Source organism: Bos taurus, chromosome 1, assembly GCF_002263795.3.
Source record: "Bos taurus isolate L1 Dominette 01449 registration number 42190680 breed Hereford chromosome 1, ARS-UCD2.0, whole genome shotgun sequence".
Lineage (NCBI taxonomy): Eukaryota > Metazoa > Chordata > Mammalia > Artiodactyla > Bovidae > Bos > Bos taurus.
Genome location: NC_037328.1, coordinates 9975853 through 9997070, shown reverse-complemented (window position 1 = coordinate 9997070; position 21218 = coordinate 9975853). Strand labels below are relative to the sequence as shown.

At 40.8% G+C, this 21218-nt stretch overlaps 1 protein-coding gene across 4 annotated transcripts in view; it reads right to left on the bottom strand.

Annotated features, from left to right (window-relative positions):
- Positions 1-21218, bottom strand: part of CYYR1 (cysteine and tyrosine rich 1) — a 176558-nt gene that overhangs the window by 49077 nt on the left and 106263 nt on the right. The window contains exon 4 of one of the 4 annotated variants that reach the window (NM_001430774.2): positions 11394-14018. The exons of 2 other annotated variants lie outside the window; for them this stretch is intronic. In NM_001430774.2, coding sequence (NP_001417703.1) covers positions 13894-14018 — 125 coding nt within the window. In that variant the 3' untranslated portion in view covers positions 11394-13893. Of the gene's footprint in view, positions 1-11393; positions 14019-21218 lie in introns of those variants that run through there. One more of the 4 variants, NM_001078105.2, reaches the window with a different exon arrangement.

Below are 21218 nucleotides of genomic sequence, written 5' to 3'. Positions count from 1 at the left end.
TACCATCTCTCTGTGAGCTACTCCCAACTGCTACCCAACAACCCAACTCTGCTCCCTGCCCCCTCAAGATCCAAAGCAGTGACCCAATTCTCAAAATTGTATTTATCTTGTTGTTGTTTAGTCATTAAGTCATGTCTGACTCTTTGTGACTCCATGGACTGTAGCCCGCCAGGTTCCTCTGTCCATGGGATTTCCCAGGCAAGAACACTGGAATAGGTTGTCATTTCCTTCTCCAGGGGATCAAACTCACATCTCCTGCATTGGCAGGCAAATTCTTTACCACTGAGCCACGAGGGAAGCCCCAAACTCCCAAGGAAGATACAAAAAGCTGTTTACACCTGTGAAGTAGTTAAGCCTTGCTAAAGCTAGCCAACTAACCAATCAACTGACAAACAAATCTAGGTATATTAAGCAAAACTAAATAAAAGCAGTAAGTGTTGGTCATATTAAAACAATAAATTAAAAAAAAAAAGAACTCTTAGGTTTAGAAGACAAATGGTCTTAAGGAAGACTTTAGATGACATGAGTTATGAGCCTGACTAGAGCTAAAGTGCATATACAGCTATATTTTGCCTATTGGTGGTCTTGTTGGCCTTCTACATAGATGAAAATCACTTCTACTTCTTCTATGTTAATTGGTGTGATCCTCAGGCATGCTTCTTCCTTTGTCTAGGCTCACCTAAGCCACTTCCCCTTCCACTTCATCCTTCCCATCTTTGAGATAATGGAGTCAAGGTTAATGACTTCTAAGGTTGCATCTTGGACTGATTTGTCTTCACAGAACTTCCTATATTTGGAGTGGACAAATGCATTTTGTCATGACTGGTATTTTTCCTGTAGGGCAAATAGAGACTGCTGTAATCTCTGTGAGTCAAGAGACCTTGTCCATTTTCTTTATTGCTATCAACCCAGAATTTAGTGCCTGACATAAAATAGGTTTGCTATAAAAAAATAATCCTATTGATTGAAAAAAAAATGCCCAAAGGGACTTCCTTGGTTGTCCAGTGGTTAAGACTCCATGCTGCCAAATGCAGTGAGCCCGGGTTCAATCCTTGGTCAGGGAACTAGATCCCACATGTGGCAACTAGCAGTTCACATGCCACAACTAAAGATCTCACATGCTGCAACTAAGACCCAGCCAGCCAAATAAATAAGTGATTATTAAAAAAAGAAAGAGAAAAATACCCAAATTCATGAATGAATGAGTGAATGAAAGTGATTTTCAAAGGTGTCCACAAATGTTCCAGGCTTTTGCTGTTCTTCAGTCGCCAAGTTGTGTTCAACTCTTTACCACCCCAAGGACTGCAGCACGCCAGGCTTCCCTGTCTTTCACAATCTCCCTGGGTTTGCTCAAACTCATGTTCACTGAGTCGGTGATGCCATCCAACCATCTCATCCTCTGTCATCCCCTTCTCCCCCCAGTCTTCAATCTTTCCCAGCATCAGGGTCTTTTCCAAGCTCTTTTCCAGGCTCTTTGCATCAGGTGGCCAAAGTACTGGAGCTTCAGCATCAGTCCTTCCAATGAATATTCAGGGTTGATTTCCTTTAGGATTGTCTGGTTTGATCTCCTTGCTGTCCAAGGGACTCTCAAGAGTCTTCTCCAGCACCACAGTTCCATGATTTTTGGTAACTTTCTGGAAAAGTATCACTCCATCCTGTGAAATCTACTGACTTTGTTTTATTTTAAACCTAGACCTGGAGATATCATTAGATCAGCGGACCCATTTTAGTAATTTTGTTTTTTCTCCTTATATAAGTAGAAAAGTGGCCTCTAACATTTTGATTTTCATCATATCTCATGGTTACAGGACCTGATTTACTTAAACCTGAGCCCAGGGTATGTAAGAAGCCAATGTTTTTGCATCCAAAGACATTACCTTAAGCCTGGTATCATAAAAACAGGGCTTCTTGATTGAATTTCCCTTAATGAATGGAGTTCATATAAAGGACTTATTTCCAACATCAATTATTCATACTCCAACAACTTATACTTCCACAAGTTCCCACTTGCCTCTTCAACAATAAAACACAGCAGCTTCCCTCTGAATAGAATGCAGTTTGCTGTCAGGTAGAAATATATCCTGCTTTGAACAGTGGATATTTGCATCCATTGCTGAGAGGCAGCAACATGTGTCGGTGACCTGAGTGAAACACAGCTGTCAAGACAAAACTGCACTCAGAGAGGCCAGAAAGCTCCTTGAAATATTCTTGGTGTTTACCACGTGCCTTTGAAGTTTGAAGTAGACAATGGAGGTAGAAGATTTATTAATACTCCCTTGTTCCTCAGACCAGCACAGTCAGTGGAGCAATTCACTGCTAATGGCATGTCTTGAGGTCATTAATTCTTGGAAACATTTCAAAATTAATGATGCAATATTTAATTGTGGATTTTTACCTTTTGGGTTGACTCTGAGGTGCTCGAGGAAAGAAAATCTGGGGTAAAACATTGGCACCTGTTGCTGTTGGGGTGGGTCAATTCTTTGTTTTGCTTTCCATTGTGATGTTAGTTTGTGATGTTAGTTTCTAGTGTACAGCAAAATGAATCAGCTATATGTATACATATATCCCCCTTTTTGGATTTCCTCCCCGTTTAGGCTACCACAGAGCATTAAGTAGTGTTTCTTGTGGTACACAGTAGGTCCTCACTAGTTACCTATTTTATGCATGCATGTATAGTCACATCCATCACTTTGAGTCTGCGACCTCAAGAACCATAGCCCACAAGGCTGCTCTGTCCATGGGATTATCCCAGCAAGAATACTGGAGTGGGTTGCCATGCCCTCTTCCAGGGGATCTTCCCATCCAAGGGATTGAACCTGGGACTCCTGAATTGGCAGGCAGACTTTTTACAGCTGAGTTACCGAAGAAGCTCCCTATCTATTTTATACATAGTATCATGCCTGGGTGCTAAGTCGCTTCAGTTGCGTCTGAGTCCCTGTGACCCCATTGACTTGCAGCCCACCAGGCTCCCTCGTCCAGGGGCTTCCCCAGGCAAGAACACTGGAGTAGGTTGCCATGTCCTCCTCTGGGATATGTAGTATCAATAATGTAAATAGGTTAATTCTAGTCTCCCAATACATCCTATCCCTCTTTCCCCTTTGGTATCAATATATTTGTTCTCTATGTCTGTGTCTTTTTTTCTGCTTTGTAAATAAGATTGTCCATACCAATTTTTTCAAAGTCCACATGCATGCGTTAATATACAGGATTTGTCTTTCTGACTTACTTCACTCTGTATGACAGTCTCTAGGTCCATCCACTTCTTTACAAATGGCCCAGTTTAGTTCCTTTCAGGACTGTCTTTTGTGCCACACTAAATGCCAGTAGCATCTCTGTAGGCATTGCACCAACTGATGCAATTGCAGGCATTGCATCTGCATGTTGTTCCACAGACCTCTGGTCCTGGGTGGTGAGCCTGACCTTAGATAAAGTGCAAACACAGCTATGTTTTACCCTTTAGTGGTCCTGTGATATGCCTTGATGAAGATCTCATCTACTTCACCTGTGTTAACTGGTGTAAGCCTCAGGCCTGCTGCTTCCTCTTCCACTGCCCCTCATTGTTGATCATGCCCATGAAGGCAGGGAGTACGGAAAGAGAGTAGAGCAGGTAACACACAGGAATTAGTGACTCAGAGTAATGGTAAGGGATAGTTGGAGACTTACTCAGATCGGGTTGTCAGGGAAGCCTTGGATTATGGTTTGATATTTAAACTGAGATCTGAACAATGAGAAAAATAGGATCAGCAGGTGCAAAGGCCCTGAGGTTGGAAAGAGAATGGTAATAACAACCAGAACCAACAACTGTGTAGAGAAGTGGCATGGTACACTGGGTAAGGGCAAAGACTTTGGAATCCTATGAGTTGCCACCACCAAGTTGGCTCATCACCAGTGATTTTGAACAGGTCTCTTCTCTTTTCTTTTTTTTTCCCTTCTCTTTTCTATGTCTATTTCCTCACTTTAGAAATAAAGATATTACATAAAAATCTTATGGTGGCTTATAGCTCTGAGTCTATGCAATTCTTTTTATTAGCTTGTTCATCTTAAAAGCTGCCACATAGCAATTTATCAGTCCCTTATAAGACACATTAGTCTCCTATTCAGTTCAGTTCAGTCACTCAGTCATGTCTGACCCCATGGACTGCAGCACACCAGGCTTCCCTGTTCATCACCAACTCCCGGAGCTTGCTCACACTCATGTCCATTGAGTTGATGAAGCCATCCAACCATCTCATCCTCTGTCATCCCCTTCTCCTCCTGTCTTCAATCCTTCCCAGCATCAGGGTCTTTTCCTTTGCATCAGGTGGCCAAAGTATTGGAGCTTCAGCTTCAGCATCAGTCCTTTCAGTGGCTCAGGCCTCAAGGTGTGTGTCTGTCTAAGCTCTAATGGAGAGTTTGGAGCCAACAGCCTTCAACAGAGTCTGGAGGCAGACACAGCCCATGGGTTACTCTTCATGATAGCTCAGTCACTGCAATAGTGGGCAGTGACACTGTCACCTGGCAGCTCCTGAAATAATAGGAATCCTGGGGTCTGAGCATAGCAAACCAATGCACAGATCTTAACAGGGGTCTTGAACAGCATGGTAGTGCCACGTGACCTCATGAACTCTAGTGGTTGGCAAATGTCTAGCTAATAACAGCAGTAAAGGGAACCTAGAGGAAAAGAAACTGGAAGATACAGCTTAGTAACTTAAAGGCCGTAAGGCATATCCTCTGGGGACTCCCAAATATAATTATAGGCTGTACTTTGTAGGAGTATGAAAGTCCTACAGTAGCAAATGAGATCCAAGATGCAAAAATATAGTTTATTAGATTACTATGGCCTGGAGAAACACAGACTTCATAAATATTTTAATTTTGACATTCAGGCATAGATAGCAGTGTGCTGGGCAAAACTTATTTTATTTCTTGATTAATATAGAACTCTGTTTATGCAAAATTATCTGGAAGGTTATTATTATTGCTTTTTTCTCATTTAAAAATCCTTTCCTAACTATGCTAACATATTATTAATGTCATTCAATATTTTCTTGCTTATATGTATTTTTTCTCTTAAAATTCTACAGAGATCTTGAGTTTCTGAAAAAAAAAAAATAGTGTACAACAGGAAATCAAGAAGCAATTCCATAGAACATTAGATCTATACAATGTAGACACCAACTTTTACAGTTTTTGTTCATTGTTACCAATATTTATGACTATCCTTCAAAATTAATTAAAGGTTCACATCAGTTTGCAGGTGTCCCCTCCCTTAATGGGTTTCTCTGGGGTTTCAGTGGTAAAGAACCCACCAACCAATGCAGTAGATGTGAATTTGATCTCTGGGTCTGAAATCTCCTCTGAAGTAGGAAATGGCAACCCACTCCAGTATTCTTGCCTGGGAATTTCCATAAACAATGGAGCCTGGTGGGTCACAGTCCATGGGGTCTCAAAAGAGTTGGACATGACTTAGTGACTAAACAACAGCAATAATAACAACCTCCCTCAATGCCTCATTGATTCATTCCTTTGTTCTGGTCAAAAGAAAATACAGAGCATCCCCAGAAAATTCATAGTGGTTTCTGTACAGGTGAAGAGTCATGACTTAAGAGAGAAATGAGTGAAGATGTCTGCTGAGACCAGGTGCCTTATCAGAAACCAAAGAGTCCTGTCTCTCTCTGTCTCAGCCATGGTGTACTGTAAGGGCTGGACCTGATGGAGACTAAGTGATGAATTGCAAGAGAAGGACAACGTGAAGGATATGAGTCATCAATATCGCTCACACATGTACAGTCATCCACTTGGAACTCATGAAAAGGCAGTTTCTACCATCAGCTCCAAGATGGCCGTGGGTAGTTCTTACAAGCAAAGAATAGATATGGATATATTTTGTTGCAGCATTAAAAGTTTATCCTCACTGAAAGATATTATGAATTGCTCTATCTACAGTTTATGCAAAATGGGGATAATAATAATGCTTACATTGTGGGACTGGAAGATTAAATGTAATTAAATATAAAGTGCTTACCACAGTGCTTGGCACCTATACTCACCCCAAACTATCATTATTATTATGATTTAACTTAAGGTATTTCTAAGAAAGATTCCTTTGAGAAACAGTCTTTTACCATAATGGTATTATCTGGATAAACACTCTATTGCTCTCTCTATATATTAAATAGTAATAGCACAAAAGCTGATAGCCATTGTATTACCCATTTGCAGCAGTTTTGGCCTTTTTCATTTCATTTCAGAATATTCAGTGGTTTTTCAGCATACCTTGAAGGAATGGTAATGTCAAAACTATGGCATCTTGCCTTCAGTGAATCCTTGGGACACTGCTTCTGAAGTCAACATTATAATTAGGATGCATTCTATAAAAATGTGATTTATGAGACCATTCTTTTCTGATATTTGATTGGTATTCTTTTTAGGTAACAAAATGAGAAGCTCAATTTTAGTGTGAAGAATTATGAAAGTGCCTCTCCCATGTCGGCGTGTTGTCTTGTTTTGAGTCAGTGAAGATGAGCCTGTGCAATTACTTGAGCCAACATGTGTTCACTTGTGCTTAAAAACACAATCCAGCTGTTTCTGGACTGACTTAAACCATCAATTAAAAACCACAGAACTGTAGCCTTTTGTCCAGTTCCTGAGCCATATCTGGAGTTATGGACCCCTTTTAGAATATGCTCTGCTAAAGTTGCTTCAGTTGTGTCCGACTCTGTGAAATCTTATTGGCTGTAGCCCCCCAGGCTCCTCTGTCCATGAGATTCTCCAGGCAGGAATACTAGAGTGGGTTGCCATTTCCTTGTCCAGGGGATCTTCCTGACCTAGGGATTGAACCCACATCTCTTATGTCTCCTGCACTGGCAGGCAGGTTCTTTACCACCAGTGCCACCTGGGAAGCCCCTTAGAACATGTTGCTCAATATAAACTCTTGTCCTTCATTCTTAACATTATCTCAACTTTCTTTGTTGCCATGTGTTATTTGCTGACTTAATAATACTTCAGTCATTTATTTCAAGTATAGAGTCATCACCAGGGGACTACAGATGTCCAAGAAACAGTTCTTGGAGTATGAAGATAGGTATAAAATGAGGCAGAGGTGGGGATCAATTAATCCTGACTTGGAGTAAAGAGCCGACCTCACCTCAAAATATATGCCCTTTGGTTACATCTGGACAGATGAGCAGGGGTTTTACCAGGCAAGGAGGTGTGAGAGTTTGCATGCTCAGGTGATGGGTCCCCAAATGTGTTTTCACATGTAAAACACAAGGAATTGAACTTCAACTATTTCAACTGAACTGCTTTCAAGCTGTTCCCAGTCAACAGAGAAAATAATACACAAGATGTGTGAAAATGAAGACACTGACTTACAAGATGTAAAAATAGGAAAATCAGATCACTTGGTTCTCTGTGGACTTTAATCAGAAAAAAATAAATTATCCATGTTTCACTCCATGGAAACAGTATGAGATCTCCTCTTCACCTACTACTTACTACCAGATTTCATTCAGAAAGTTACTCCTCTGTCTCTTCTTCACTAAGGAGTGGCTGGTGGTACATACTGAAAAGCTGCTCATGACTTGGGCAGCGGAGGGCGAGCAGAGGGAATTCCCTGGTGGTTCAGTGCTTAGGACTCCACACTTTTACTGCCGTGGCCCCGGGTAGAGGCTTGGCGGTGGAACAAAGCGGGCCTCCCAGGTGGCTCAGTGGGTAAAGAATCTGCCTGCAATGTAGGAGATGCAGGTTTGATCCCAGGAAGATCTCCTGGAAGAGGAAATGGCAACCCACTCCAGTGTTCTTGCCTGGAGAATCCCATGGACAAAGGAGCCTGGTGGGCTACAGTCCATGGGGTTGCAAAGAGTTGGACATGACTGAAGCGACTGAGTGCATATGGGCGGAGAACAAAGACCCCACAAGCTGCACAGTGTGGCCAAAAAAAAAGAGGGGGCGCAGAGCCGAAGTAAGAGTTGAAAAAGAGTCTGTGCTTCATTGTTGATGGTTTTAAACCAGTGCTTCCTGAATGTACCCAGAGAAGGCAAACATTCCCAACACATGTTTCTACAGTTCCAAACATTCTTTGGGTTTGTTTTCCATTTTTAGTGAAGGTATTCAGGATTAGGTTAGGTAGCAACTTGATCCACTGTACATTCATCTGGAAACTTGTCTTGGAAGTGTTTTCTTGATGAAGATGAACTATTTTGGAACAAAGTTAAAACAGAGGTTAGAGCTGGGACCATGTTAAGACTTGTTCATAAGGTACAAGGTATGCGTTTATTTCATTCCCTGTCAGATGTGATGGGCTTTAGCGCAACTCGTAAACGAAGTCCATGGAAACGCAAACGTGGTGTCTCCTTTCAGTATTCCTCAGGAATGCAGCACTTACCCAGTTAGCCTGGGCCTCTGAATGCTGCTGGCTCCATTCTACCCCTGCCGGGCCCCTAAAAGCAACTTGATCACAGCCAAGCATGGCCCTGGTATTCTTTTGCCTGTTGAGTTGGCACGTTCCTGTTAGAGGGAATATTGCCTAAACTGCAAATAATGCACTTAAAGGGAATGAGCCGAAACATCCCTGCTCTTATCTTCTTGTAATCCCCTCCTCCTCTTTTGTGCAGAGTGAACCCAGAGCATGGATTCTAAGGAATAGGACATTTCAAAAGGGATGAGATGTCACTTCTGAGATTAGGTTTTAAGTGTGTGACTTCCCTCTGGCTAGCACTATGATTTGCTAGCAGGTTCTTTCACTCCATGGCTCTTCTTGCTGGTTTGCACTGGGGAAGAAAGCTGACATATTTTGAGTTGCCCCGTGGAGAGGCCCACATGGTAAGGAACTGGGATAACCAACATCCAGTGAGTGAATGAAGCCCTCAGTCCAAAAGCCTGCAGGGAACAGACTCCTGTCAGTGACCATGTGAGTGACTGAGCTTGGAGGCAGATCTTTTTGTCTGTTGCACATTAAGATGACTGTAGCCTGCGAGAATCTCTAAGCTGGAGGACCAGCTAAACTACACCCAGATTCTGGACCTATAGAAACTGAGATAATAATTGATGCTGTTTCAAGGTACCAAATTTTGAAGTAATTTGTTACACAGAGATGGATAACTATTTCACCTGCTTATAGGAAGTAGCACCAGTAGTAAATAACCTGCTTGCCAATGGAGACATTAGCAGTGTGGATTTGATCCCTGGTATGGGAAAATCCCCTGGAGGAGGGGATGGCAACTTGCTCCAGTATCCTTGCCTGGAGAATCCCATGGACAGAGGAGCCTGGCAGGCTACAGTCCTTGGAACTGCGAAGGCTGGACAAAACTGAAGTGACTTAACACGTACACACAGAAGTGGTAAGGTTTGGCAGTGGGGACAAAGATTGGAAAGAGAATAGGTACATATATTTGTGTCTTTCTGAGTCACCAACCAGATCGAATATTTGTGACATATTTTATATACTGTTTTTATGTAGAGGGTATATAAAAACAACATCCTGGCAAGGGTGGCATGGGCATGTTTTGGACAAAACTTAGGTTGTGGAAACTCAATTATTTGGCTCAGACACATAGCTTAGAAGGTAACAGAGATGAGAGAAACTAAAATCTTACTCTGGAGTCTTAGTTCTTTCAAATTAGCCAGTCATAAGAGGCAGTGGTAGGGTTGGGATTAGGGTAGAAATCAGAATCACCTCTAGTTTTTTTTTCAGGCTAGTTATGTTAGTTTCCTTTCCCACACAGTTTGGGCCAGACTACACCACACTGCGGGGCTGCACCATAAGGGCACTGAACTTATACAAGTGCAGCCTCATTCTTTGTAACTTGGACTAATAAGTAGAAAATAAAACTTGTACATTTCAGGTAGGTTCTGATCGAGGATCCAGTAGTCCTTAGACGCCTCTGCGGTGATAAGTAAGGTGATCACGCAGTTTTAGCATGCTGGTATTGGGTAGTTAAAGTTAAGTTAAAAAATAAAAGAACAGCACCCGAAATTCCATTATTTGATGGTCTCAAGCTTGTCTGATATGGCAGATCCTCTCTCACCTACAGCCCCAAATTGGCAAAATGGGTTTGGCTAAACAATGACAAGTTGGGAAGAAGTGGCTGCATGGCGAGTGCAGCTTTTATTCGGTGGTGAGAAGAAGATGATGTAGTAATGAAGGAACCCACTTCAGTGCTGCATCTGCACGTGTGTGGCCCTGGAGATCCCTGTAATGGCTTCTAGAGCTGAGCAAGGCAGCTGCAGAATGGATTGGACTCCAACAGGCCATGGCCCTGAGTCATCAACTCCTGGACCAGGTCCAGGGGCTCTCCTCCACCATCAGCCCTGGTCCTGATGAGAGCATCACTGGGACTCTCATTGTTCATGGGTCTCCTGTAGATCACAGCCTTGCTTCCATAGCAACGGCCTGACACAATTGTGAAGGACAGTATAATTACCTGACAAAGACTACAGTTTCTCCTGGATAAGATGACTGTAGTAGCTTTTTCTTACTTCAGCTCCTTCCTGCTGCCTCTTTGCATTTTGCAAAAAGGATTTTCTAGAGCAGCACTGCTGAGTAAGGCAGCTGTTGGGCACATGAGACTCTGTAGCATTTGAAATGTGGCTGGTGAGACTGAGGGATTCCATTTTTCATTTAGGATTTAAGTCTTCACTGAATGTGTTACAATATTGCTTCTGTTTTATGTTTTCACTCATTGGCTGGGAGGCATGTGAGGTCCTAGCTCCTCGACAAGGGATCAAAGCTACACCCCCTGCACTGGAAGGTGAATCCTAACCACTGGGCCATCTAGGAAGACCCCCATTTAGTTTAATGTAAACATTCATTTAAACTGAAATAATCACATGTAGCTGGTGGCTAATGTGTTGGACGCACAGCTCTAGAAGCTGTTGTCCTTATGTCATTCTTTTGTTAATTTATTTTTGGGTAATATTTCTAAAACATTTTCTTTGTGCCAGGCACAATATATAGAATGTTGCGTGCATTCATCCAATTTTCACAAAACCTGATGAAGTCAATTCTATTATACATTTTCCAGAGCAGAAACTGGAATTTTAGAGAGATAAAGTGGCCTGCCCAGGTGCCGCTACTGGTGAAGAACCTGCCTGCCAGTGCAGGAGACATAAGAGACATGGGTTGATCCCTGGATCTGGAAGATCCCCTGGAGAAGGGATTGGCAACCCACTCTGGTATTCTTGCTTGGAGAATCCCAGGGACAGAAGAGCCTGGCTGGCTACAGTCCATAGCGTGGCTATGGACGTGGTTGAAGCAACTTAGCACACACGCACACCTCAAATCATTCAGGCAAGAGACAGAATTCAACATAAAGTTTATCTGGCTCCAGTCCTGTGTCTCCTGTATAGATGAATGAGGCTAAATCTGCAGAAATGGAGGCTGAAGCAGAATAAACACAAGATGATTTAAAATATAACTCTTGTTATAATGGGTTATTTCATTTTATTGCTTATTGTAAACACTTTGGCCACAGCAAATACATTAGTTTTTAAATAACTGTAATTCAAAGCTTTCACATCATATACTATTTTCCCCCAAGATGTGTCATCTATGAAAATAATCAGTGAACTCCAGAAGTCTATACTGACATTGTGCACATTTATGCTATTGTGACACTAAATACAAATAGTAAAAATACTCATCTATTGGAGGTCTATGGGTTTGTGATATGCCTTAAGGGAGGTCTTAACACATCTCAGAGAAGAGAGATGGTGTGGATTGTAATAGCTCCTATGCGAGTAATGTTGGCAGAACATACGAGGTATGCAGTAAACATTTATTGACAGCAAAGATGATGAGAATTCAATTACTGCTGGACTTGCCCTCTCTATTTTTTCTTAAGGAATATATGGTGCATTGGGAAATATCACTCTGAATGTCTCAGAGGCTCTGACACTTTGAATTGTGTAGCTACTGTGTAATTGGGTCTGATCACACTTGCAGAAGAGAGATAAATTAAAGCATATGTACTGTTAAAATTGTGCTAAAATCTCAGTTACTAGGTACGACAGGCTGGAATGCTTGAATGGTTTCCATCTTCATAAGCAAGAAAATCACAGTGCCTGAAAATCAAGCTAGTCATTCAAAACAAATCTAGCTTTCAGATCTCACTGGCAGTTAGACTGTATTTCAGTTCAGTCAATGTCTTTGAAAGTAAAATATGCTACTTATATGAGTTACTGAGTTTCCTAACTATGATTTTTACTTTAAGACATTTCTTTTGATTGTTTTATTAAGCAAAACTCTTAGCATCATTTTGGGATTTTGAATTATGCTGATAATGTTGGCTTAAACATTTTAGATTTAATTGCAAAGTGACAGAAATTTCATTATTCTCAATATTTTCTCAATGTACAACTTTAAATACATGACAATAGAAATGTTAAGATCATCTGCAGCAATGAATATGGCATATTAGAATTATTTATTAAAAACTTTTACACCTAAAGGTAGGCACTTTATAAAATGTGGGTTTTGGCAAAAGGCAACAGTTTGACACCAATATCTTACTTTTCCATTAACTGTATAACTTTTCAAGAGACTAGATTATTAAAACATTATAAGAGACATAGAAATTTGTTCAAGTTGCATATGAGTGGAATTACACAAAACAGAATCCAAGCTTCATTTTCTCTTCTTTTTGTAAACTGCTATATAGCTTCCTGGTCAAGTTCTAAATTTTACTCCCTGATATAAAATCCCATAGGATTCTGGCTTCTCATCTTTTAATCTGAAGTGAAGTATTTGTTGCTTGTGGAACTTGTTATGAATTTCTTTTCACAGTTGGAATTACCATTATGATCATATACTACAAAAAGTCAGATGATTTTTAGGTGGCGATAGCTAGCAGTGAAGAGTGCTTGGCTTTAAGCGGCTGTTGAGTCCTTTGGATTATGTTTTAAGTCTCAAATTATATAGATTCAACTACCCCTGTTGTTTTCATTCTTGGTGATGTAGAAATTCGCCTCACTTCTATCTAAAACATGAGCAGAGCTTTGGGGCCCCACTGAACTTATCTACCATTTGACTTCATTCTCCCTTCTCAAGCATGTCTCTACAGGGTAGTCAGCCAGGGTCTGTTAGGAGTCTTGGAGACAGGGAGCTTCACAAAGCAATCTAGTCAATAAGAAAACCCCAACAGCCCTTTCTTATACTGAAACCTGAGTTCTCTTCCTGCAACTTCCATCCAGTGTTTCCAACAGTGTAAGGCACAGAGTAGGCTTTCAGGCACTTGATCTGCATTTATGGATGAACAAAGAGACTGAAGAGTTCTCGTTCTGACTCGTAAAGCTGCAGAAGATAGTCGTTTCCTTATGGAGTCCAGGGTAGCCTTGTATCGCACATAAATCTTCTCTTTTTCAGGGTGAATACTGCAATTTCCTTCATCTGTTCCTTAAGCGACACGAATTTCTGATGTTTTGTCTACACGTTACTCTTTTCTGATGCGAAGAACTGACTCATTGGAAAAGATCCTGATGCTGGGAAAGATTGAGGGCAGGAGGAGAAGGGGACGACAGAGGATAAGATGGCTGGATGGACGTGGGTTTGGGTGAACTCTGAGAGTTGGTGATGGAAAGGGAGGCCTGGCGTACTGAGGTTCATGGGGTCACAAAGAGTCAGACACGGCTGAGCGACTGAACTGAACTGAACTACTCTTTTCTGAGTGTACTTCTGTATCAGTCAACCTCTTCAAATGTGGTCCCTGTGAACCCAACATAATACCCCAGATGGGATCATCTCTGAGTAGGGAAGAAATCCTATGTCTCTTTTCTTAGCCTGGACATTCCACTTGACATATTGTCCAACTTGAAAGGGTGTTCCTTAGGGCAATCCTTTCTTGTCTGTTTCTGAGTAGAGGCATTTTATTCTAGGCAAGATTGCTGATTGGCACATACTCTGTTCCAGGAGAAGGATTACTTCCTCGAATTTCCAGGATATGGAGGGGGTGGAGAACGCTGTGCTGGCGTCGGGGAGTATGGAGGAGGCAAGTCTGCACAGTATTCCATCTCATGGTCATAATTATAGGGGGGTGGTGCCACTGGAAAAAAAAAAAACAAAACAAAACGAGAAGGGCATCAGGTATTTAGCAATGATAGAGTGTCCATTATATTTGAGACACTCAGAGGGTACTTCGGGGGAGGACATAATTTTTACAAAGGTTCCTATAGTCAAAACTATGTTTTTTTTTTCAGTAGTCATGTACAGAGGTGAGGGTTGGGCTATAAAGAAGGCTGGGAGCCGAAGGATTGATACTTCTGAATGTGGTGCTAGAGAAGACTCTTGAGAGTCTCTTGGACAGCAAGGAGATCAAAACAATCAATTCTTAAGGAACTCAACCTTGAATATTCATTGGAAGGACTGAGGCTGAAGCTGAAGCTCCAATACTTTGGCCTGACTCAAAGAATTGACTCACTGGAAAAGACCCTGATCCTGGGAAAGACTAAGGATGAAGGAGAAGAGGGCAGCAGAGGATATGATGGTTAGATAGCATCACCAAGTCAACAGACATGAATTTGAGCAAACTCTGGGACACAGTGAAGGACAGGAGAGCCTGGTGTGCTGCAGTCCATGAGGTCACAAAGAGTCAGACACGACTTAGGACTGAACAACAACAACAACAACATAATTTTTGCCTTCAATAATCAGTTTTATCAGGCTGAGGATACACAGTATGAAAAGTCAAGTGTTATAAAAAATGCTGCTATCGGCCAAAGTATTTAGAACTGGTGGCTTAAGGCAAATTTCTTGGAAAGATGATGTTGAAGTGACAGAAAGGAGTAAAGGGTAATTCAAGATGAGCAAAAGTTCTGAAAGAGGAGAAAACTTTGATTCAAAGCAAAAACTACATGGAAAAGAGAAACGGGAAAGGATACTGAGGAATCTAATTGTATCACCATCAAGGTGGGCTTAGACTATCACAAAAGGTGTGTGTGATATGTGGTTTTTAGAGATTTTTTGAATATGCTAGTGAGTATGCTTTAGGGAGATGACTGTCAGCAATATGCATTCAGGTGGACCAAAGAAAAGGTGAGATGATGTAGTAGCATATGTGAGGGATTCTAAAGGACTCGTGGAAGTTGGTGGTGGGGATTATTAGGAGCTCTTGAGCATTTGAGAGCTTCAGTGATGACTGGGTGTTTGGAAAAGAGGTAGAGAGCAAGAAGATATGGAGGTATTGGGTGCCTGGTACTGGGCTTCTGTAACTTGGAGGGTCATGGAGTCATTATAGAAATAAGAAACAAACAAAAGGGAAGACAAACAGGTTTGCAAATGAGGATGGAGAAACTTTTTCAAATCTCATAGAAAAAGTTTCTTTAATTTACTTACTGTAATATATGTCAGTGTGTTTTAAAATCACATTTCCTATAACAAAATCATATTTGTTATGATTATGTATGGACATCTATTTTGTAGTGCTCTCCATCCCAACTACAGGGTTGGAAAAGAGGTACTCCTTGAGCACTCCATGTCCTCAAGAACCAAATCACTTGCAAACATCTGAGCAACCCTTTTGGTGATTTGCCAGTAGTTTTTATTTATCGTCAAGATCATGATTCTAGTTGGAAATTGACATGTCTTAATTGCTTCCTGTGAATGTGACCTAAACCACAGACTAAGCTAAGCTAAGTCACTTCAGTCGTGTCCAACTCTGTGCGACCCCATAAACGGCAGCCCACCAGGCTCCCCGGTCCCTGGGATTCTCCAGGCAAGAACACTGGAGTGGGTTGCCATTGCCTTCTCCAATGCATGAAAGTGAAAAGTGAAAGTGAAGTCGCTCAGTCGTGTCCGACTCCTAGCGACCCCATGGACTGCTGCCTACCAGGCTCCTCCGCCCATGGGATTTTCCAGGCAAGAGTACTGGAGTGGGGTGCCACTGCCTTCTCCAACCACAGACTAGTGCTATAATAATGTGAATAAACAGCCAAGCTTTCACTTTTAGAATGGCAGAGAAGAACAAGCAACATTTCAACAAACCTCAACATGTCTTCTCAATTGTACTCTTACTGATGAGACTATGATAGTATTCTGATCAATATGCATGTATTAATAAACATAGGACTTCACCCTATACACAAACACAAACTGTTTCTTCAGCATCTCTTTATTTTGTATTTGTGTTTTAAAATTTTTAAATTAGTTTCTATTGGAGTATAGTTGATTTACAATATTGTGTTAGTTTCTGCTGTACAGCAAAGTGAATCAGTTATACACATCTTGTGTTCAGTGGCTCAGTCATGTCCAATTCTTTGCTTCTGAATGAACTTTAGCCCACCAGACTCCTCTGTCCATAAGGTTTTCCATGCAAGAAGCCTGGAGTGGGTTGCCATTCCTCTTCCAGGGGATCTTCCTGATCCAAGGATTGAACCTGCGTCTCTTGAGTCTCCTGCATTGGCAGGCAGATTCTTTACCACTGAGCCATCTGGGTAAGCCCCTGTTATCCATATACTCACTTCTTTTAAAGATTCTTTTCCCATCTACATCTCTTTAACTTGGCTCGCTTTACCAGGAGCTTGGTGATTCAAACCATTTACTGATCTATCTATGCTTAGGAAAGAATTGAGTCACCGGACACAGAAAAAGATGGAGGTGCAGAACTGAGTGGGCTGTCCTCTGAGAGACACCCTGGTGAGGAAAGACTCTGAAACTCTCCTGTGGGCTGAGCAGGCCAGAGTTCACAGCAGAGGACACAGTTCTGTGGAGAAGGCTGCTTTAGGCCCTCAGAGGCTGGGCTATTCCAAGCTTTGTTTTCTACAAGAAAACGGAGTAACTCCCATTGAATCTACACACACCTTCCCTCTGCATACACCCACTCCTTTGCTTCATTATATGCGGGAGGACTGAGACAGAGAGATGTATAATAAAATTCCTCCAAGCCAAGCAATGCACCCTCCACGTAAAACAGAAAGTTGCAGCTGGATTCCCACTGAACTGTTTCATGTAAGTACGTGGTTCTAAGTTGTTTATATGTTGAAGCTTTTCCCTGCCTCCCACTTGAGGGGCACACATCAGGTGAATCTACAGATTGACTCTGCATCTTTCTTGGTCATTAAGCCATGGTGTGCCTTTATGCTTCGGTAACAAAGCATTTATATTTTGCCATCTGCATAAACACTGCTGGAGGACATTTCAGTGAGACTCCCTCTGGTTTATACAGCTTCATGTTGAACATGAAAATCTAAGATACGAAGCCATGTTCTTTCATTCATATAGGTTTTGAATTTAAGATATGAAGCCATTCATATAGGTTTTGAGTTTGGTAAAGTGATAATACAATGCTGAAGAATGGTATTTTGAGGAATTTGAAGACCATATCCATCATGAAATAAGCATGGCACATCTTTTACAGTACCACCTATGGGAAGGCATTGTGAAATAATCCTGGTGTAACTGTGAACTGTGCTATCTTTCCTTCTTACAGATAAAAAGGTTTCACCAGGAAATAAACTTTTCAGGGTATCAATTTTAGAATTTCTGATTAACTCTAATGGGTTTTTTTTTCTTTCTCTTAAAGTCAAATCATCTTTAAAAGATACATGGATGTAGCTGGAAATGCACTTTTGAAATTCTTTCATAATCAATCATTCCAATTCTTTAAACAGTGAAAATACGCCATTACCATGTATGTCAGTATAGTTGTCTAGAATTTTACAAAATTCAGGGGATGCTAAGAAATTCATAGCAGAAAGTTAATCATTTTTTTTTAATCCACCCAGGACAACATCCCTAAAGCAAATGTAATGAAAGATGCATGGTGTTATCAAAATTGTACATTATTTTAGAGAATTGGAAACAGAGTAAAATCATCCATGATTTTGTCACCAAAATTTAATAAACAATCCATTGCCAATGCAAAAGATGCAGGAGACACAGGTTTGATCCCTGGGTTGGGAAGATCCCCTGGAGAAGGAAATGTCAACCCACTCCAGTATTCTTGCCTGCAAAATCCTATGGGCAAAGGAGCCTGGTAGGGTACAGTCCATGGAGTCGCAATGGACAAGAATACTGTAGTGGGTTGCAACACCCTCCTCCAGGGGATCTTCCCAAGCCAGGGATTGAACCCAAGTCTTTTGCATTGGCAGGCAGATTCTTTACCACTGAGCCACCAGGGAAGCCCATATCAATCTTTTTAACAACCTTCTTTTTAAATTAATTTAACAGGTGACAATCATGTTGCAATATATAAATTTATCAAATCAACACATTGTATACCTTGAACTTATACAATGTTAAGTCAATTATATCTCAATTGAAACTATTAATTTTTTAAAAATAAGCAATGAAACTTCATCTATCCGACTGAGAGACTTTCACGTAGAAATTTTAATAGCAATTTCACGTAGACATTTTAATCTACTTATTCTGTCTCAATGACCAAGGCATATCATTTTTTAATCACAAATACCCAATTTTAGTTATTATTGATTCTAAATGGTATTAATATCTGGTAGGATAGATGAAGTTTCATTGCTTATTTTTATATATTGCAACATGATTATCACCTGTTAAATTAATTTAAAAAGAAGGTTGTTAAAAAGATTGATACGGGCTTCCCTGGTGGCTCAGTGGCAAAGAAACTGCCTGCCAATGCAGAAGACTTGGGTTCAATCCCTGGTTTGGGAAGATCCCCTGGAGGAGGGCGTGGCAACCCACTACAGTATTCTTGCCTGCAGAATTTTGTGAACAGAGGAGCCCGGTGGGATCACAGTCCATGGGATCACAGAGTTGGACACAACTGAGCGACTGAACATGCACATGTGCAGTATATATATGTCAATCCCAACCTCCCAGTTCATCCCACCCACCTTCCCCCGTTGCTAACCATACATTTGTTCACTATGTCTGGGACTCTATTTCTGCTTTGTAAATAAGTTCATCTGTACCATTTTTCCAGACTCCACATATAAGCAATATTACATTTCTTTTTCTTTTTCTGGGTTACTTCACTCCATATGACAGCCTCTAGGTCCATCCAGGTCTCTGCAAATGGCACTATTTCATTCCTTTATATGGCTGAATAATTATTTCATTTAAATATATACCGCATCTTAATCCATTCCTCTCAGAGCCATTTTTAAACAACTGTCTTTAAAAACCTGAGCTCTTTTGTAGCACATTCTAAGAGATTATACTCCTTTCTACTCCTTCTTGTTATCCATATGTGTGGTCCTCTCTACTCCACAATCTCATCTACTGAAGATTTAGTATCAGGCTCATTGCCTTTCTTTGCATCACAGCTTCTATTAATAGTATCATTCTCTCAGTGATTTCAACACCCCTTTGTTGAAATAAATTTCTAGCCCCAGAAAACACTGGGTTTCTAACCACTCCTACTCGAGCTCCCGTATCAGCAAACTTACATCCATGTCCTAGTATACATCGGTATATCAGAAACTCAGTATATCCAGTCATAAAATCCCCAAACACCAAGCCCACTCTGGACTCTATACTCAACATTCCTGGTTCCTCTTCATCCAAACAAGGTTGACTGTGTGGCCCCAACCAGTCAGACTGTTTCTACTTTTCTTTGTTCTTATTCTTCATCCTACAAAAGCTTCTTACCTTTCTTCCATTTTATTGTTCTCCTCATGAAAACCTTCCAATTTATAAAGTGTTAAATAAAGTTATCACCTAGATTGTCTTCTTTAATCAGTTTTTAATATAAGGATGGAATCACCAATTCAATGGACATGAACTCGGGCAAACCCTGGGAAATGCTGAGGAACAGGGAAGCCTGGTGTACTGCAGTCTGTGGGGTCATATAGAGTCTGACATGACTTGGCCACTGAACAACAACAATCCTGCCTCTCAGTCCTTTGGGTCTTTTGTCTTCAAAGGTCTTTTTCTCCCTTTTATTGTAATCAATGATGGTACCATATTGTAATCTAACCAACACTTCTTATCTTTCTAGAATATACATCCCAATATATCTTGGACTTCCCTTGTGGCTCAGCTAGTAAAGAATCTACCTGCAATGCGGGAGACCTGGGTTCGATCCCTGGGTTGGGAAGATCACTTGGGGAAGGGAAAGGCTACCCACTCCAGTATTCTGGCCTGGAGAATTCCATGGACTGTGCAGTCCATGAGATTGCAAAGAGTCGGACACAACTGAGTGACTTTCACTTTCACCTGGATTTCTGATTTACTGACGGCCTTAAGCAGATTAATTTAAACTGACATCACTACCTTCCTGTCTTCATGTCTTTCTTCATTCAGCTTAGATTTATGGTCCATCAATAAAATTATCTCTGTGCATCTATCATCAAATTTATCTCCTTCTTTCCCCGCTGCTTGACAAAACTCCAACCCAACATTTTGGCTATCCTACATCTGTATCTAGGAGCTTAATATGCTTAGAGAAAAATGCACAATTGTGCCAACTGATCTCACTTTAAATGCATGACTATATTCTTAAGTGTGGAGGCCTTGGCATTGCTCTGAAATTGTGCATTAGGCATCTCACCACCTCTCCATTCTCCTAGACTACTGTTTCATGATTTTTTTTTTTCTTTCTCCTTAATTACAAACTCCTCAAAATCACTTCCAGCATAAAACTTACTTTTTATTTCACTAGATAGATACAATTGGAAGATACAATAGATACAATTGGAAGAGACCATCCTCTATCACCAAATCCTTTGTTGAGTACATGAGTCACAGTGAAAAAAATTGTTTAATAATCTATCTACCTATCTAACTTCATCATTAGCATTATCATCCATCTGTCTATCTGCTATGTATCAATCAATCAGTGAATCAATAATCTACCTACCTAACTACCATTAAGGACTCTAAAATGTATTGATACTTCAAATCTCCATTTTCTTGATAGCATTATAATCCCTAGTTTTCCTTTCATTGGCGTTTAATTTTTATATCTTTGACAAGCCTTTTTCTTATGTTTTATCCATATTATTTCCTTTCATATATGCATTATCCAAACCCATTTTTTAAAAGGAGGTTAACATAATCACTTTCTTTTGTTTATACTGAGGTTTGGAAAAGTCATGGAAATTTAAGACTTGATAAATAATTCTTATTTTCACACTGATGGTTTTTAAAATAGTTGTAATTAAACAAGGCTCAGGACATGCAAGGTGGCAGGAATACAAAACTATTTCAAAAGGTCACTGTGCAACAAAGGGTTGGATGTGGCAGATCACTTTTCCTTGGTAATCTCCTCCCAGTGCAGAATAATAATGTTCACTGCAGGGTTCCCCACTAAGTACTTTCAACAAGA